This window comes from Lynx canadensis, chromosome B4, assembly GCF_007474595.2.
Source record: "Lynx canadensis isolate LIC74 chromosome B4, mLynCan4.pri.v2, whole genome shotgun sequence".
In the NCBI taxonomy this organism is placed as follows: domain Eukaryota; kingdom Metazoa; phylum Chordata; class Mammalia; order Carnivora; family Felidae; genus Lynx; species Lynx canadensis.
In genome coordinates, this window is record NC_044309.1 from 37,349,765 (window position 1) to 37,370,232 (window position 20,468).

Genomic DNA, 20,468 nt, shown 5'->3' on the forward strand with positions numbered 1-20,468 from the left:
AATTGTTCCAGTTTTAAAAAAACATAATTTGTTGTCTAGTTTGTTCACTACTTCCTTTCTTCCCTTTCAGGGTGATATTTGAAGAGATCAAAGAGGTCAACCACCTCACCCCTGTGGTTAAACAGAACTAACTATGACTATTAATTTAAAGATTTCCAGAGGAACCCACCACTTCCCTCACCAACCAATTCCAGTGTTGACACTGGAGTTGCTCAGAAATATTCTTTCTGAAATGAATCATTCTCCTTCTAAAATTTATTTGCCCTTGTGTCACTCCTAGTAGAGACAAAAAATTGCTGGGGGAGTATATCATGGCATATTGGCATTTAAATATGCCCAGGGTCAATTGGATAGAAGCCAAGACCTCCCAGGCCCACTTTCTCCATCGTTCGCTTTGTTTCATGCATCCTGTTTGGGGAGCACATCTTCCCATTATCCTCACTAACAGGCCTGAGTGAGTCTTAGAACTTATGCAGACTCTTGAGTGAGAATTCTGGAGTACTGGTTCTAGTGTTACCTTTTCCCAGATTCCCTGACCCAGGAGACAAAAGGATAATGGCAATGTGAAGGAGATGCAAAGCTAGTCCTGCCTGATTTGTGCTTAACCCCAAACAGGGAGTTATGAAGAATTGTCATGAACACTCATTTTCCAGTGATTTTCAAACTTTTTAAAACTTTGGTCAACCTAAACAAGGCAAATGACCTACAGCATTGGGGCGCCTGGTGACTCAGTTGGTTGAGTGTCTGACTCTTGATTTCAGCTCAGATTGTGATCCCAGGGTTATGGGATTGAGCCCTGCGTGGGGCTCTGCACGGAGTGTGGGGTTTGCTTAAGATTCTCTCTCTCCCTCTCCATCTGTCCCTCTCCCTTGAGTGTATTCTCTCTTTCTCTCTCTTAAAAAAAAAAAAAAGACCTACCACATCAATTCCTACTTTATGGGAAAAAAAAAAAAAGAAATTGAGGGTAACAAAGATTTGGAGAGGAATAAAATAGCAAAAGAGCAATCAAAATGGTAATATGTGGGGCGCCTGGCTGGCTTAGTCAGTGGAGCATGTGACTTTTGATCTCAGGGTTGTAAGTTCAAGCCCCACATTGAGTGTAGAGATTATTTAAAAATAAAATTGAAAAAAATGGTAATATGCAAGTGGTTATGTAAAAACAATAGGATCAACTAGCAAAACAAAACATTCCTTAACATGAGAGCAGCAACTCAAAACTAGCTCAGCCTGATCTTAATGATGCCCTGATCCCTGACAGTCTTTCCTGGAAACTGGGAACGCCAATTTTTGCACATAGAGGACATAGGAGGGGCTGTGCAACATTGCTAAAGGCTGTATGGTATCTTTATATATGTGATATGTGTATATATATATATATATATATATATATCTGAGGCCTCAGTAAACTCAAGTTATCTGGTCTTTTTTTTTTTCTTTTAATTTAGAGAGAGTGTGAGTGAGGGAGAGGGGCAGAGGGAGAGAGAGAATCTTCAGCAGGCTCCACGCTCAGCACGGAGCCCATGTGGGGTTGGACCCTCTGGGACCATGACCTGAGCTGAAATCAAGAGTCAGACGCTCAACCCACTGAGCCACCCAGGCGCCCCTATCTGGTCATTTTTGAATACAAATACCAGAGTTTCCAACTTAACAGTTCAGTTACAAGGTCATTAGTAAGTACCACTCAATGGTAAATAAAAATAGAAGTTAACAGTGTTGGCTTTGAAGACAGACTTTTTTGCAACCTCTCTCAGAGAAGATATTTGGTCTCTTGTTTTACAGTTAAGTAAGATGGAGGGATGGTTAGAAGGGGAGAGGAGACGGAGCTGCTGAAATACAGGAATAATAATCTCTGTGAGGCTCCTTGGGTATTATAACGCGCTGCCGTGCCCCTTGCTGCCATCCCTGGAGGGGATGTCGCAGATGAGACAGAAGAGAAATAGAAACTGTGTTAGAATCTCGGATTTACCTTCTTTTCTACTCCTCTGTGTCCTTTCAGGCACATTTTTTTTTGTTTTTAATCCCATTCAGTCATCCACCTCCACCACATGACTATTTCTTACTGTCTGGCCTGACATTCAAGGCTTGCTCTGTATTAGGCCCTTTACATATGCCCATTTTCTCCCGAAACCTCAACTCAACCCTGCAATGTAAGCACCTTTTCATAGATTTCTTGAAAACAAGGTTCGAGCAACAAGACCACAAACTGGAAAGTGATGGAGGCAGGACTCAGCCCTGGACCGTCTGGTCTCGGCGCCGAGGCGGTGTCCTGGCACTGCACTGCGCCCCAGCCGGTGGCTCTGGGGGGCTCTGCTGGCCAAAGAGGCAGCCTGCCTTCACCACAGCCGGGCCCTGGGCTGCTCCTGCCCCGACACTGAGTGCCCGGGACAGCGCCCGCCCCCTCTTCACAGCCGGCTCTTTCACTTAGGAGGACTTTAGGGCTTTGCTTTGTTGGAAAGTTTGGCACTTTCTTTTCTTATTGGCTTAAAGAGTTATTTCAAAAAATCAATTCTAGCACGTTATTTGAACATTCAAACTGACCCCAAAGCTTAAAAATTTAAGCAGAAGTGGAAAATGTCCCTTACTTCATTTTTCGTTTCCTGACCCCAACCCCTTCTCTCCAGATAGAGCTACTATTAATTGTTTAGTGAATGCTTTTTCTGACTTCTCTTTTTTCTTTTTTTTTTTTTAAGATTACTTACTTTGAGAGAGAGAGAGAGAGAGAGAACAAGTGGGGGAGGAGCAGAGAGAAGGAGAGACAGAATCCCAAGCAGGCCACCACACCACTGGCGCAGAGCTCGATGCGGGGCTCGAACTCACGAACCAGGAGATCATGACCTCACCTGAAACCAAGAGTCAGACGCTGAACCGACTGAGCCACCCAGACACTCCCAGCTTTTCTATATGTATATAAATGTGTGTGTGTGCATGTATGTGTGTTGAGGAGGTTTTCCTGGCTTCTCAGTTGTCTGTAATCTATATATCTTTACTTTTTTGTTTTCTAATGAAAGTTTTCTTTTATTGAATTTTATGCATATAATTTTGCCAGTAAAACAAAAAGTACAAAATAAAAAATAGATAATATGGTACAACTTTCAATGATCGATAGTTTTTTCATTCTATCAATGTATTTTTTTTAATTGAGGTGTAGTTGATTCACAGTATTACATTAGTTTCAGGTGTACATATGTATCTTTATTCTAATCACGGTCTACACCAAATCAGAACCTACAGAGGCATAAGAGAAATGTACACTAAAATTTTTTTCAATGGTTTTTTTTTTTTTTTTTTTTTTTTTTTGAGAGAGAGAGAGAGAGAAACAGTGTGCCAATGGGGAAGGGACAGAGAGAGAGGGAGACAGAATTCCAAGCAGGCTCCAGGCTCTGTGCTGTCAGCACAGAGCCCGATGTGGGGCTTGAACTCATGAACCATGAGATCATGACCTGAGCCGAAAGCGGATGCTTAACCAACTGAGCCACCCAGGCGCCCTGAGAAATGTACATTTAATCTGCACAGCACCCAACCCAAGGGACACCTATTCCTGATGTGTGTATAGGAGTACAGGAGCACTGGGGCTGGAGAAAGGGTGGAAGGTGGGATCCCTCTAGGGTGACCCTGAGGTTGCCGGTGGGGGGAGGGGGGGGCGGGCAAGAGCACATGAGCTCTGGGGGAGAAGACTAGCTGCCCAGCCTCACAAGCAACTGGCCTGACCTGCCAGGGTGTACTCGCACTCCCCAGGCTGTGAAATGACTCCGGTGTGTAAGTCTGCTGCTCAGGGGGAGGGAAAGTGGGGTGGGGAGGCAGGAGGAGGAATGTGGGCAGGGCCAAGTTTAGAATTACAAGTGCAAGTGCCGCAGAGGAGTTGGAACCACACTTTAAATAGCCAGCACCTTCCCCTTCCCCCTTAGATAATTCTTCTCCCCCTGACTGGACCTCTGGCAGCAGCTGCACTAAGGTTCGTAATATGTTCTCTCTCTCTCTCTCTCTCTCCCTCCCTCCCTCTCTCATTTTTCTGTTTCTGGGTCTCAGACTATAGGATGGGATCATAGGACTTACAACCAAAGGATTTTTTGATCCTCCTAGAATATATGTTTCATGTGTGTACATGCAAACCTAGATGCTATATTCTTGGCTTTCTGAAACTGCAGTGGCTGTTGACTTAAGGGACAATGCGATTTAGAGAAAGAGAGGCCTAGATTGAGCAGAAAGGAAAGCTTTTTTCTCTGTGAAATGGGACAATGAGCAACTCTTTGACAAGATTGAAAGAAACTACAAATTTGAGTGCCTGTTATTCTGCTAAGTCCTTTACTTTATATGCATAACCTCATCTAATCCTCCCCACTTTTACAGAGGAGTGAACGAAGGCTCAGAGTAATTAATTAACTTCTCTGAAGTTGGGCAGCGAGTGGTACAGCACAGACCTAAGATTTGTACCCGGCTTGTCTGACTCTACAACTCATGACCTTTTTGTTGCACCACACAACCTCTGAGAAACAGTACCCTAATGAGGCGAGGGACCCAGGATAGGGCTACTGTTTCTTCTAGGGTCTGAGAAGATGAAGGAGTGGAGGGAGATGGCGTGCCATCATCGGAAGACACCCATCGGATGGTAAAGGGAGGCTGAGAACCGGCACAAGACGTTAGACAACCTTCTCAAAAGGACTGAGGAAGCTTGCTTCTTGGGACCAGCTGCTTGGATTTCTCCTTCTCAGTGCACACTCTTTGGAGCCTATTCCCTAATTTATCAAATAAGCAAAGATCCCTACTGTTCCTTGACTTTCTCTCTAACTTTTTGAATCCTGAAGGTAGCCCCTGCTGGGGAAACTGAACCATAGGAGAGTCTGGCCAGATGGGGCTCCCAATGAGAAAGTTCTGTTAACATGAATTTTTCTTGAGGGGTACAAAAATGTCCATCTGCTTACTTCTCCGGAAAAGGGGCCACTGTGAAAAATCAAGGAGAGTCATTAGAAGATGCTTATTTAGACATGCTGAGAGATGCCTGGGTGGCTCAGCTAGTTGAGCGTCTGACTTGATTTCACCTCAGGTCATGATCCCAGGGTCATGGGATCCATCCCCATGTAAGGCTCTGCACTGATCGTGGAGCCTGCTTGCGATTCTCATTCTCTCTCTCTCTCTCCCTCCCTCTGCCCCTCTTCCCTGCTCATGTTTTCTCTGTCTCTGTAAAATAATTAAAAAAAAAAAAAAGAAATGCTGATAAACCTGGGCAGCCAATTAAATCAAGAGATTTAATTGAAAGAGCAGGGACAGAGTGGGTTCAAGTCCCACTTGTGCAATTTACTCGCTATATGACCACAGATATGTCATTTAACCTCTCTGAGCTGCACCTTCTTTATTTACAAAGCAGAACTAATACTGCTTACATTTCAGGGTGGTTGTGTGGATTAAGTGAAATAAGTATATGTAAAGTACTTTGTAGTAGTTACTCTTTACGTGTGAGCCATAGCAGATCTTATCTTCAATCTCAGTAAGAGTCTAGAATAGGGCAGGGGAACATTTGGAACTGTGGCCCTTTATTCATTTCATGTTGTCTTCTCTACTGAAATAGATTCCCACATGTTTCATCACCAACAAAGAAAAAGAGCCCATAGTTCATCTTTCTCTTATGTTGACTTCAGAGAGAGGTAGAAAGATAGCTGGGAAGGTCAGTCCATCTTAATTCAGAATTCCAGGGCCCACTCAGCTTCTCCCATTCCTTTGGAAGGATTTCTTTTCTTTCTTTTTTTTTTTTTTTTTGAAAGAGAGCAAGAGTGCGCTTGAGGCGGGGGCAGAGACAGAGAGAGAGAGAGAATCCCAAGCAGGCTCCTTGCTGACAGTAAAGAGCCCGACTCAGGGCTCAAACTCACAAACTGTGCGATCATGACCTGAGCTGAAATTAAGAGTTGGACACTTAACTGACTGAGCCGCCAGGAGCCCCTGGAAGGAGTTTTTAAAAACTTGCTTTTATTTTAATGTTACAAAATAAATCACGTTCTTTGATGAAAACATAGAAAATAGAAATAAGGAAAATATTCCTATAATCCAATCACTGAGCGAGAAACATTTTGGTGGATATCCTAGTCTTTTTTTTTTTTTTTAACTTTTATTTATTTTTGAGACAGAGAGAGACAGAGCATGAATGGGGGAGGGTCAGAGAGAGAGAGGGAGAGACAGAGTCCGAAACAGGCTCCAGGCTCCGAGCTGTCAGCACAGAGCCCGATGCGGGGCTCGAACTCACGGACCGCGAGATCATGACCTGAGCCAAAGTCGGACGCTTAACCGACTGAGCCATTCAGGCGCCCCATCCTAGTCTTTTGATGCATACACTTTATAAAATGTTTTCCAAGCATGATCATATCATATGTGCTATTTTATAATTTTTCACTCCACATATCGTGAACACTTTCATTTCATTACACTTTCTTCTGCAACACAATTTTTCATGATTATATATTAGTCCGTTGTATGTATGGGCCATAATTTCTTAACCTGTGCGTGTTTTCTAATTTTTTGCTGCTGTAAACAATGAACATCCTCAGTGTCAAATCTTTATCCATAGTCACAATTATTTCCCTAGAGTAAATTCCTGCATGGGAGATTGGTGGGTTTGAGGATCTTTTCCGCTGTCCCCATACAGAATACAGACGCTGGAGCACGTGCTAACACAGACAAAGCTGGTTGTAGGATGGCGTGGAGAACTTAGCCCAGGGGCCATGTGAACTCTTCCATGTCCACAAGCCCCAACCCAAGAGGCCCTCCCTGGTGGAAAGAGTATCTATACTTCAGCATCAATGCTTTCTTCCTGAACAGTAAAGGAATATACATTCTTAGCAGGTGTTACCCAGACTTTACCAATACGAGATGCTAAGGAGGACGTGGGTCTATAGGCAAGGGGGTAGGAATTTACTTTCTCCTGGTGCACTTATTCCCTCGGGAGTTTGCTGGTGAAGGAAGGGGAAGGCTTTCTTCCCAAGGTTCCCAGCGGTAATAGAACACTCTGCTTGTTTTTCAGGTGGGATGGATAGCAGGATCTCGAGCACAGCCAGCAATGGGGAGACAAAACCAGTATACCCTGTCGTGGAAAAGACGAAGGAAGATGGTACCCTGGAACGGGGGCACTGGAACAACAAGATGGAGTTTGTGCTGTCAGTAGCCGGGGAGATCATTGGCCTAGGCAACGTCTGGAGGTTTCCCTATCTCTGCTACAAAAATGGGGGAGGTGAGAGCTACTGCGCCACCCCACCCGTCCCTGGAAGGAGGATGTCTCCATCTCCTGTAATTATTGCCCCTCTGGGGACTCCCATGGGTGCATAGAATGCTGGAGTTGGACAGCCCCTTACAAGTCAGTAAGGACACTGCAGGAGACTGAGACCTAGAGAGATTATGTAACTCTCCCAGGGGTCTTTCTAGAATGCTATGGCATCATAGACATATTAACATAGGTTTGGAACCAGATGTATCAGAATTTGGATTCTGGCTCTGCTACTTACTCTCTGTGTAGTCTTGGGCAAGTTATTGAAGCCCTCAGAGCCTCAGCTGCTGTTCCTGTAAATTCAGATAGTAGTACCTGCCTTTAAGTTGCTGTAAGGATGAGAGGTAATGTGTGTAAAGTGCTTAATAAATGGCAGCTGTGTTGAAGATGATGTTGATACTGAACTGTCCTGTGGTCTTGAGACTCCTTAGTCTTTGTGTTTTCCCTTTCTCTGCTGGCATTGTGACATTCTCTAAGCCAGTCATTACCCAACCCCTACCAGTGTCATAACCTTTGATATTAGTGGCTCTGCCTTCAAAACTTCCCACTGAAAGTTTGTGTGTATGCAGTATTAACTCTAACTCTTTCCTAGGGCTTTTTTGGCTTCTCATTCCTCCTATCCCTTCCAGCCTCCTAGAATAACTTTGCTACCCCACAGCAGTGGTGGTAATTTTCCAACCAGTAACTCACTTTCAGGGAATCCCAGACCTCTGTGGGACGCCCTGGAGGGATTTCTCAGGTACTGAAGTGTTCTGGCTGAGCAGTAGGTTACGAATATCTCCTTGTTGATGGGTAAAGCTTATAGGTGATAGGGCTCCCAGATCTGGTTTGGAAGTGAGGTTGCAGCCTGGGCTGCGGGAGGGGGCAGTGCAGAGGTAGGTAACGCGGGGAAATGCTGAGGGCAGTGGTTATTCTGGGGCCATGAGGATTGGAGGGTACCCTAATGTGACACCCAGCCTTGTGCAAGGGAGTCGGAGCCTCCAAATGCATTGAGCTCAGTCTCCCGGTGGTTTCGGACAGTGGAGGTGGGAGGGCCGGAGAGGAGGGTACAGAGGTCCTCTGAGCCCATGGAGCCTATTCTCAGGATTGTGGAGGATTGGCCGTGGAGTTGGAAGTTAATTTGTATGTTTCCAGAGGGGTGGGTATGGGCTGATGCGTCCTTTCTCCCCAGGGATTTCTGGCCAGCAGCCTGAAATCACAGGACTTTGTTCCGTGTGCCCTGTGAGGGAAGGAAGGAGGTCTTCCCACTTTGAACCTAGTCCTGGACACTCCACACGCTTCCCTTCAGAGAACTGGGTGGAGGGACGAGGCTGGTCCAGGGAGGAGGAGGAATCTGGGGGCTAAAGCTGGCCACTGGGACTCTATATCTGGAGCCTAGTAACCAGCTTAGCTCCTCACATGGCAGGAAGATTAGGAGGTGAGCGGCTTTCCCCAAGCCTCTCTGGAATTGGGTAAAGGTTGGCCTGGGAATTAGCAGGAGTGGCACGAAGAGGTGGGAGGGAGTGATATCCAGGTCTGGCGCAAAACCGCTGGGCTGAGAAAGGTGAAGCGAAGGGAACCGTAATAGGAGCAGTGGGGAGTGTGGGCTCACCCTGTTGAGGGAGCTTGTCTGGCAGTGTTTGGATCTGAGCTCTGCCTTGGGACTCTGTGGTGAGTCTGTGTAGGCCTGGGAGTGTGTGACATTGTCTCCAGGGGAAATGCAGGCCCAAGAGGAGAAAAGAATCGGGGGCCCTTGGTTCTTGCTATGGGCTTGTGAGGGAAGAGGGTGGATATGATGGCTGTGGCTGCTTCCTCCCTGGAGAGAGCCTGCCTTCCAGCATGCTGATTCCGATTGAGAGTGGAGACATTTTCAGGGGTCCTGGATCCAGTCAAACTCTCGGTTTAATCCCTAACACTGCCACCCACAATCTCTTCCCTTGATCAAGTGCAGGGTCTTAGGACTCCTCTTTTCCTTGATGGACGACAGCAGCTGGAGGGAAGTGTTCTGAGGGGCTTTGGAGCTAGAGACTGATGCCCAGGTTTGCTCTGAAGGGCATGAGTCACCCAGGGCCACCGGGGGAATTAATGGAAAGCCTCCTTTGCCAAGGTAAGGGGGACTAACTGAGGAGATGTGTGCTCGTGAGAGGGACCTAGATATGCCTGGGTTTTGGGGTTCCCAGCAGCTTAACCTTTCTGTCACCACTCAGCCCCCTTCATCTCCCAGCAAAACACATTCTCCACAGAGAATGAGTCCCCATACTTCCTCTTCTCACCCCCTTGTCTGTCAAGGAACAAACTGATGCCTCTTTCTGACCCTTTGCTACCAGTATGGGGAAGGAAGGTGAGGAGAATGGAGACCACTTACATTGATTTGACCCTTTTCCTCCTGCTTTAGTGATTTTATTTAAACCCATGGTCCTCCAACTGGGACCTGGACTCTCAGGGGATGAGAGGAATGTTCTGAGCAAGTTCTGGAGAAGGATGCTGGGGTCCTCTGGGGTGTATCATGCTCAGGTAATGGACCCTATCGGCCTGCTTCTGGGCTTCTGGGCCCTTTCTTCAACTTCCTAGCTTTAAACAGCCACTTTTGTGCTTGGGGCAGGAGGGGAAGATAAGCTTGGCCCTTTATTATTATCAATATTTGTCTAGTGGTGAGGTCAGAGATTAAAAAAGTCCCTAAAATATAATTTTAGTTCCAAACTTAAGAAATACAAATGATGTCTTCTTGGGTTCCTTCTAGCTTTAACATTTGGTAGATCCAATTTGAAGTGAGTTCCAGAGCAGAGAAAGGGCTGAAGCAAGAAGATGATAGAAAAGCAGGTAAACTAGTTAAACGCTAGAGTTGAAAACCAGAGAAGCTGAGACAGTGATTTAAAGAAGCGCATCTAAAATCAGAAGAAACTGGTAGGCTTTTCAGAGAGATGGATGAGCGAGATGCCTGCCTCAATCATCTCCTAGCTGAGCACAATCCTTGCTGTCCGGGACCTGTGGCCAATCCACCCCCAGATATCTTTTTGGAGTCTCCAGTCTCAGCCAGTTGCCCCAGCACACAGCCCACCAAGCTCCGACCCTGCCTGAGTCATTCAACAGCAGTTACAGGGTACAAACTATCTGCCTAGAATTATTCTAAGCTGTTGGGCTACATCTACAAACAGAACAAAACAATTCCCTGTCCTCGTGGGGCTTACATTCTTGAAGAGGGAGCCAGACAATAAACAATAAATGTAGTAAATAAGAAAATTATATATAGCATATCGGAAGTTAATGGGTGCTCTGGAAAATGACCAAGTAGAGCTGGGAAAAGAGGATCAGGAGTGTGTGTGTGTGGAGGGGGCACATCGAGAACATTTGAGCAAGGTTTGCCAGGAGTGAGAGGGCTGGTCATGTGGATATCGAGGGTAAAAGTGCTCCAAGCAGAGGACACAAAAGGTTTAATAGTAGTAAAGCAAGAGGCTGACTGGCTTATTTGAGGAGTTGCACGGAGGGGAGTAAATAGAAGCTGAGGTCAGAGAAGTAAATAGGACGAGGGTGGCAGATCATGTAGGTCCTTGTCAGCTATTGTAAGACTTTGGCTTTTGCTCTAGTGACATGGGGAGACAGGGCAGGGTTTTGAGCAGGAGCGGCATGATCTTACATTTTAAAATAATCTCTTTGGCTGCCGTTGAGAACTGATTGTACACGAGTCGGGGCAGAAGCAGACCAGTTACGAGGCTAAATATTTCGGAGTCATCCTTGAGTCCTTCCCTCCCACTCCCAGACTGTTAGATCTACCTAATTACCCAGATTCTGGGGGCTTCAGAGCATGAGTCTTCAGCTGGAACCTCTCCAGCTCCCTGGACTCTGGCTGCCAACAGACTTGAGGAACCCAGAGTGCCTGGGACTGGAGACCCCACATGATGTATGCAGAATCTGACACCTCTTGTCACTTCCACTGCTGCTGCCTGGGCTTAGCGGTCCAAGGATTGCAGACTGAGCACTGCGAAGGAAGGAGTTGCCATTTACTGTGATGTGGAAGGCCATAAGAGGAGCGGGTTTTAAGAAGAAAATAAGGAGTTGGCTTTGGGGAACACTGAGTGGAGATATCTGTCAGATATCAAGTGGAGATGCGACCAAGCAGTAAAACATATGAGTCTGGAGTCTGTGAGAGAGATGTGGATGAGAGATATAAATTTGAGAGTGATTAGAATTTTGATGGTGATAAAAGAGAGCAAGGACTGGGGGGAAGGGGAGGGACCATCAGGAGACAGAGAAGGAGAAACCAGTGAAGAAAGATGATACCAGGGTGATGAAGTGTTTTGGGAGGCAAGCATCAAATGCCGCAGATAGGTTAAGAAAGATATGGAGTGAGAATGAAGTGTTGGCTTTGGTGGCATGGAGGCCTTTGGTGACCTTGTAGGAGCAGTCCCAGTGGTATGGCAGGGCAAAGACCGCTTGCAGTGGGTTCAAGATAATGGGGAAAGAAAATGATTAGAAATAGGAAATATGGGTGATTTGGGCAGAACTTGGGAGTGGGCAAAGTACATTTCTGCTGTCTGTGTTCTCCCTCCTGGGGAGGGATAAGCCAATATGAGTACCATGTAGTAGTGACAGTGTGCCCGTATGTCTGGCGGTGGTGGGGATGGGTCTCCTGACTGGAGAAGTGGCCCAAGAACTATTTCTCAAGCTCTCCACCCTCAGTTCCCTGGAGGGAAAAGCAAACATGACCTTCCACCAGGGCCTATCCCTTAAAGTTCTAGCCATGCAGATGAAAAGTCTCTGGATAACTCAAAAGGCATGATGTTGGGGAAAGGTGGTAGGAGAGGGTTTTGGCAAGAGAATTCAACTCTACCACAAGGGAATTTAAGTTACTTGCCTGCCAATCTCAGCCCAGACAAAAAGACCATCTGCCAAACATTTTATGCTTAATTCCTTTTCTTTTTAAAGATTTTATTTTTAAGTAATCTCTACATTCAACATGAGGCTCAAACTCACAACCCCAAGATCAAGGGTCTCATGCTCCTCTGACTGAGCCAGCCAGGCGTCCCTATACTTAATTTCATTTTTTTAAAGTAGGCTCCACACCGGCTGTGGAACCCAACACGGGGCTGAACTCACAACCCTGAGATCAAGACCTGAGCTGAGATCAAGAGTCAGACACTTAACCTACTGAGCCACCCAGGCACCCTCACCCCCCACACTTAATTTCTGAGTCCAGGTTGCTGAAAACCAGGGGCAGAGGTCACTTGTGCTAAGAATCGTTGGTTTTTGCTAGTCATAGAACAGCAGCTGGAGATCAGTTACCTTGTGCGAGGACAGGTGCTTCCTTCTTCCTTGTACCCCGCCTCCCCCCAAGCCCTCTCTGCTTCTGATCTTCAGTCCCCAGACACCCAGATCCTGGTGGCTTCAGAACATGGGCCTTCCGCTAGGATCTCTCCAGCTCCCTAGACCTGGCTGCCAGCAGACTGAGTTTCTCAACACCTGGGATGCCTGGAGACTGCATGTGAGGCTACAGCAGAATGTCCCACAACTGGATCTCTAGGAATGGGGATCTTAGAGGAGCAGGCTGTGGGGGAAGGGCAGCTCTAGACCATAGGGAGATGAAGGCAAAGAGGATTAAATGGTACCTGGCCTCAGGGAGAACTGGTCACCTTGCTGTTGCTTGTCAGTACGTAAGAACAGAGAGAAGAGAAGAACACTTTTTTCCTCCATGTAACAGTAATAGCTATTTTAGTAGTGTGTGATGATTTGTTATCATTTTCAGTTAATTACTCACCCCCCAGGAGTGGTCAGATTAGTGGTGACTGCAGCACATAACTGTTCATGTATGCTCACTGCTGTGTTGCTCATGTGGAATCTCATCTGTTTATGTTTTAAAATATTAGCTGGAACGTTACAGATGACACCACAGAGTGTGCTGCTTTTGTGAAGGGTGGCCTATAGAATGATTCCCCTCTAGGTTGGGCATGTGGCCTCTCCATCTCATGGGAGAACAGGCCAGGACCTTTTAGAATTTGGAGAAGGAGACTAACCCACAGGAATAGGGAGCAGGTAACTGAACTCCATCCTCCACCTCTAGGACTAGCTCCATCTTTTAATGGTGGTGACTGGGGCTGTGGGGAAAGAGGCAGAGTGCCCCCAAAGGACTTCCCAATCTGCACCTGGCTCCCTCTGGGTCCCGTCTCTCTCCTACCCCTTCCCTTTGTAGGACTAGTGGCTCTGCTTATTGAGTGTGAACCTTGCCCCTTGTGGCCAGCTGCCCACGTGCTCAAAGAGGCAGAGGAGGAGAGGCATAGACCTGACCATGGAACCTACTGCAGTTAAACATTGGCTTGGTTTATTGGGAAAGAGCAGGTAGCATAAAGATAGGGAGGTGGGGCTTGAGCTGGGCAAAAATTCTCTTTCTCTCGGTCTTTCTGTCTCTCCCTCTTCTCTCTCTTTTTTTCTGCCATGCTTCCAACTCTGAGCAGTAACTGTCCATATCAGCTACTAAGTTCTGTCTTCCCTTATTTTCCTTTCCTACTCAACAAGCCTTGGGTTGACTTATGGACTTATTAGGCTGAGGTGTTTATGATCTTTATTTCTTTGCCCTTCGGGTAATCAGGTGCCTTCCTCGGTGCCTGACTTATGGATGTGTAGACTACAGGCCAGAGATTTGAAAGGTGAAGGACTGGAGAGCTCTATTCCCCATTAACTTTCATTTTAAACCGTTTCATTTCCTCCATCCCCAGATCTTTGGCAACCACCATTCTACCCTTTAATTCCACAGATTTGGCTTTTTAATTTTTATTTTAAGTTTGTTTGTTGTTTTAGTAATCTCTACACCCAACGTGGGGGTCAAACTCACAACTCCAAGATCAAGAGTCACATGCTCTTCTGACTGAGCCAGCCAGGCACTCCAAATTTGGCTTTTTTAGATTCCATATATGAGAACAATCAGTATTTGTTATTCTCTCTCTGAAAATGTAATGTCTTCGAGGTCTATTCATGTAATCTCAAAAGGCAGGATTTCCTTTTCATGTGTTGATATTTAAAGTGCATTTCTTTTAAGCAACATGTAGCTGAACCTTGTTTTTATTTTGAAGCCAATCTGACAATCTCTGCCATTTATTTGGGACATTTAGACTATTTACATTTAAAGCAATTATTCATACAGTTAAGTTTAAATAAAATTATCTTGCTTTTTGTTTCCTATTTGTCTTATCAGTTCTTTGTTCCCCTTTTCCTATCCTTCTGCTTTCTTTTGAATTAATTGAAAATTTTTTATTATTCCATTGTTGGCTTTCTTCCTTTGATGACTTATTAGCCATAAGCCTTTGTTATGTTAGTTGAATGATTTTTTTAGGTTTTGTAGCATACATTGGGTTTTTTTAATGTTTATTTTTGAGGGAGAGAGAATGGGAGTTGGGGAGGGGCAGAGAGAGAGAGAGAGAGAGAGAGAGAGAGAGAGAGAGAGAGAGAGAGAATCTGAAGCAGGCTCTGCGGTGACAGCACAGAACCTGATGCAGGACTTGAATTCATGAACTGAGAGATCATGACCTGAGCTCAAGTCAACCAACTGGGCCACCCAGGTGCCCCTGTAGCATACATCTTCAATTTATCACAATTCACCCTCAAGTAATATTATACCACTTTACATATAAGAACCCTACAATAATACATTTCCATCTCTCTCCTCCTGACTTTTGTGCTCTTGTTGTTACACGTTTTACTTTTTCATCTGTTATAAACTCCACCTTACATTGTGTAACCAGTCAGTTAACTTTTCAAAGAGATTTGGGTGATAAGAAAAAAATTCTTATATGTTTACTTGTGTATGTAACATTTCTAACATTCTTCGTTCCTTTGTGTAGATTCATATATCTCTCTGGCATCATTTCCCTCTGGCTGAAGGTTTTTCTCTAACATCGCTTGTAGTACAAATCTTTTGGTGATGGATTCTTTCAAGTTTTGCTTGTCTTAAGAAGCATTACTTCACTTTCATTTCTGAACAGTATTTTTATTGGGATTTTTATATTTCTATAAAAATTCTTGAGTTTTGCTCGGGACCAGTGAAGTTATTTGATACTTTTGGGTTTTGCTTCTAAGATTTGTTAGGGAGAACCAGAGCTGTGCTCAATCTAGGGCTAATCATTCCCCACTTCTGAGGAAATACCTTCTCTTCCCAATGCCTTGAGAATTCTGGGACTATCCAGTCTGGCTAGTGGGAGCCAGCACTCTTCCCAGCCCTGTGTGAGCACCATTACTCTCAATTTTTTTTTGAATGGTTCTTTCCCTTAGTTCGGGTCATTTCCTCCTATGTAGATGCTGAGCGGCACTCAGTTGAAAGCTAGAAGGGGACTCTCCGCATATATTTGGATCTCCTTCTGTGTGCAGTTCTCTCTTCCCTGGTACTCTGTGAACTGCCCTATCTACCTTGCCAACAGATAGAGGTCCACAGTGGAGAAAATGCCAGCATTTCCAGAATCAGTACACTTGTTTCAGCCAATAATTATGAAAAACAGAAGGAGAAAGGATTACTAAAGGGAAATCTGATTTCAGTCTGCTAAAAGTCTCTCTCTACCATTAAAAGCAGTCATTTCCTTGGAAGAAATTATAGTCTGTGGGCTGTGTTAATGCCCCTGGATGTCCGTTATTCAATGAGCGCCTTGCTGTGGCCACAAGTTTTGTGTAATTAAAGTAATAATTGATGTTCGATGGGGAGCAAGCCTTGGTAGGTATAGATTGAAACTTTCAGTGACAAAAAGGGCTCGTTAGGTAACTTGGTGACTCTTGATTTCTGCTATGGTTCCAGATATCTGGACAGATGTCCCCTGCATTTTGCATGTTCTGCACCCCTGGGGATTCTGACTGGCAACGTGGGGTGGTGATGGGAGGAGATGAATGTGGACTATGAGGAGGGTGGTGCCAGGTAATGGAAAGCCTGTTTCCCACCCCACAGGTGCCTTTTTCATCCCCTACCTCATCTTCCTCTTTACCTGTGGCATTCCTGTCTTCCTCTTGGAGACAGCACTGGGCCAGTACACTAGCCAGGGAGGCATCACAGCCTGGAGGAAGATTTGCCCCATCTTTGAGGGTGAGTAGCCCTGTGCCTGATTCCAGGATATCTGCATACATGGTTATAAACCTTATTTGGAATGACTGGATTTAGTAGCCGTGCTACTAACTTGGGGTATATTAGAAATCTGCCAAGTAGGTCATGGAAATCTTGGGTCAAAGATCAGAGTGAGAATTCATCAGAATGGCAGGCAAAATATCACAGACTTAAAGACTTTGTGTCTTTATGTTAAACCCCCCACTTGTGGATTTAGGGCTGAGCTAATCCCCTGGTCTCTGAGAGAATGGAGATGGGGGTGAAGAAGGGAAAAAAGGCTTTAGATTAAATAAGTAGAGTGCAAAGCTATCTTAGCTATATAGTTTACACATGCATAACAATGATTTTGTATTTTTCAAAGCATATTTAATTAATTACAAAACAAATAAAGAGAATTTTAAATGGCAAAAAATATCATTAATAATTCTACTGTCTTGACACAATTGCTATTTAGACTTGAGGGTGTTTAATTTCAATATTTCTCTTTCTATAGGATTTTCTTTAAGTGTCTATTTTGAAATAATATATAGTCACAGAAAGTTGCAAAAATAGTATGGGGAGGTCATATGTACCCTTCACCCAACTTTCCCCAAGATGTTAAGATGTTACTTAACTATTAAAAAATATCAGGACCTGGAAGTTAACGTTGGTACTATCCACAGACCTTATTCAGATTTCCCCAATTTTCCAAGCACTCATTTATGTGTGTGTGTGTGTGTGTGCGTGTGTATAATTCTGTGTTATCTTATCACATAGGTAGATTTGTGTGACCATCACTACAATCAATATACATACTCTTCCATTATCACAAAGATCTCTGTCATGCTACTCCTATGTAGTTACACCTACCCCTTCCTGCTCCATCCTTAGCCCCTGGCAACCACTAATTTGTTCTCTATATCTATAATTTTGTCATTTTGGGAATGTTATATAAATAGAATTGTGCAGTCTATAGTCTTTTGAGATTAGCTTTTTTACTCAGCATGATGCCCTTGAGATCCATCCCAGTTCTTGTATAAAGATTTCATTTATTCTTTTTTAATGCTGAATAGTATTCCATGGTATGGATGTACCACAGTTCATTTAACCATCACCCACTGAAGAACATTTGTGTTGTTTCCAGTTTGGGGGGTTTATTTCATTCTTTCTGTCTCTCTGAATAGAACTAACATATCTGTTAATCTGGAACATACACGGTTTATGTTTCCACTTTTCAGTTTTTCCATCCTCTACCCAACAATTATTTTATTTTATTTTATTTTATTTTATTATTTTAGAGAGAGAAAACACATGAGTGAGGGAGACAGGGAGAGATTGAGAGAGAGAGAGAGAGGGAGAGAGAGAGAGAGAGAGAGAGAGAATGACAAGCAGGCTCCACGCTCAGCATGAAGCCTGATGCAGGGCTTGATATCACAACCCTGGAATCATGACTTGTGCTGAAACCAAGAATCAGACATTCAATCAACTGAGCCACCCAGACGCCCCAACACAATAATAATTTAATGATTGCATAAACTTCAGTTGAGTGGGTATATCATAATTAACAGTTCTCTGTTTGGGGCTTTTTAATTATTTTCAATTACTTATAACATTTTTATATTCTGTTATCATGTGTATTTGTTGAGATAGCTTTCTGCCTCTTTTTGGGGAATTATTTCTTTGGGATAAATTTCCAGGATGAGGATTGCTGGATCAAATGGGCAATCAAGTTGATGTCCCTTGGTCTAGCTTATTAAATTTTTCTATGGAAATGTTATATTGACTTGCCATGTCATTAGATATGAGTAAGCATCTTTCCCCCTTATCTTTAATGACTCCAAGGTATTTGTGGTTCCCAAACTTGTCTGCAAGTTGGAATCACCTGGGGATCTTCAAAACATCCTGAGTATCCCATCCCCAGAGATCGTGATTTAATTGGTCTGGAATCTGGTCTAGACTTTGAAATTTTAAAAATATTCTCAGGTATTTCTAATATTTGGACAAATTTGGAAATCACTGAGTTACATCATTTGTAACAAATTTCATTACATCTGGCTATACAGAAAGGTATCTCATCACTGTTTCCTTTTGCATATCTGCAATTATTAGGAAAGATCTATTTGTATTTCTTCTTATGTGAATTGTCTATTCCTGCTCTTTTTTTTTCCCAAGTAGGCTCTACACTCAATGTGGGGCTTGAACTCATGACCCTGAGATCAAGAGTCTCATGGTCTATGAGCTGAGCTCAGCCAGATGCCCCTGTTTCTGCTCTTAACATGTGTTTTTATATTTCAGAAATATATCAGCCTAATTCCAGGGAACATTAACTATTGAAAATCAGGGAATTTTCAGAACCGGTAAAGAAGAAAATTCACAGGAATCCAGGGCACAGCAATGGAAGGCAGAGAGAAAAGTCTCTCCTCACCTGCTGGGGAGATTGAGGAGAGAGTCAATGAGCCTGGACCCAGCAATGTTTTAGGGCCCTGACAGTGGAGTACAAACCCCCTCCTAAACTGGGAGGGGTGGCTTATGAGAAATCTGTCCACTGTCCTTAGCCCAATTCTGCAGTTTTCCCCTCCAGGCATCGGCTATGCCTCCCAGATGATTGTCATCCTCCTCAACATCTACTACATCATTGTCCTGGCCTGGGCCCTCTTCTACCTCTTTAGCAGCTTCACCATCGACCTTCCCTGGGGAAGCTGCCACCATGAGTGGAACACAGGTAAGGTCATCTCTAGCGAGTCCATTTCTAAACACCACATTAACCAAGACTGAGATTATCCTTATGTCCTGAGTATCCCCAACCCTAACGTGGCACATACTAGAAGTCTGCCAAGTAGGTCATGGAAATCTTGGATCAAAAGTCAGAGTGAGAATTCACCAGCATCACAGGAAAAATGTCACAGACTTAAAAAAAAATTGTGTGTCGACTATACTCAAATTAAAAAAAATAATAATGGGGGCACCTGGGTGGCTTAGTTGGTTAAGCCTCCGACTTCGGCTCAGGTCATGATCTCACGGTTCGTGAGTTCGAGCCCTGCGTCAGGCTCTGTGCTGATGCCTCGGAGCCTTGAGCCTGCTTCGGATTCTGTGTCTCCCTCTCTCTCTGCCCCTCCCCTGCTCATGCTCTGTCTCTCTCTGTCTCTAAAAAATAAATAAATGTTAAAAAAATTTTTTAAAAAATAATGCATTCAACTCATGTATTATGAAAGCATGTGTTATGCAAATAGAATTGATTCCTTTCTATGTAGTTTAGCCATTTACTTATTTCAATTTGAAGTATGATTACTTAGGTGTATATATGTATTGTTTGTCCATTAGTTTTCTTTCTCATGGCTTCTTTCTGATACTATCCTAGGTCTTTCTAACTCACAGTTCATCTGGACTTAACCAGAGAATAAACTGTTTTGTATGTCTTCATTACAATTTGTAGTAACAATTAATTTCTCCTGTGCTTATAAGATTGCATGTGACTCTCTCGTAAGACAACAAGAACCACCTATGGCCATAGAACTGCTGAGTCTATTTGACTGAAAGTAACAACAATTAAAAATCCCTAGTGCCGTCCAAAAGAACTTATCGGTGATAATGACAGTGTTCTCTGTACTATCCAGCGTGGTGGGTGCTAGCTACGTGCGGTTATTGAGGACTTGAAATGTGCCTAGTGTGTGTGAGGAACCGAATTTTAAAACTTGTATTTAATTTTAATGAACTTAAACGCGAACATCCACATGTAGCTGGAAAATACCCTATTGGACAGCACAGATGGAGAGCTGTCCTTCTTGGACCCTCAGCACTACAACTCTCAGGGCTGATCCGTCACCAAGGCCCTATATGTGCCATGATTAATTTTTTGTTGTTGTTCAGGTAAGGTAGTCAGTTCCGAACTGGAGTCTGAGTCTTTTTCTTGCCAGGGAGGCACATTTTGCAATGTTTAGCAAGGCCCCTCTTGTCCTCAAACTTTTGATCACTTCCTAGGCATTCTTTTGCTGATCTCTGCCACCTTCATTCCACCATTTTGCAAGTGAAGAGTCAAATCTTGGAGCTTCCTCCCCTGATGCCCCAAGATTCAATAGGTTTCCTTTCTTCTTGGTCTTCAAAGTTAATTTATTTTTGAGAGAGAGAGACAGCAAGCGAGGAAGGGGCAGAGCAAGGAGGGGCTTGAGTGAATCCAAGCAGGCTCTATGCTGTGAG

The 20,468-nt window shown here is 44.2% G+C and overlaps 1 protein-coding gene across 3 annotated transcripts in view; it reads left to right on the plus strand.

Annotated features, from left to right (window-relative positions):
• Nucleotides 1-3,648: 3,648 nt before the first annotated feature.
• The window catches only part of SLC6A13 (solute carrier family 6 member 13), a 34,393-nt gene continuing 17,573 nt past the window's right edge, over nucleotides 3,649-20,468 (plus strand). The window contains exons 1-4 of one of the 3 annotated variants that reach the window (XM_030321848.1): nucleotides 3,649-3,952; nucleotides 7,007-7,213; nucleotides 16,143-16,277; nucleotides 18,856-18,996. In XM_030321848.1, the coding sequence (XP_030177708.1) occupies nucleotides 7,012-7,213; nucleotides 16,143-16,277; nucleotides 18,856-18,996 (478 nt within the window). In that variant the 5' untranslated portion in view covers nucleotides 3,649-3,952; nucleotides 7,007-7,011. Of the gene's footprint in view, nucleotides 3,953-7,006; nucleotides 7,214-8,539; nucleotides 8,664-9,171; nucleotides 9,333-16,142; nucleotides 16,278-18,855; nucleotides 18,997-20,468 lie in introns of those variants that run through there. The other 2 variants (XM_030321849.1, XM_030321852.1) reach the window with 2 other exon arrangements.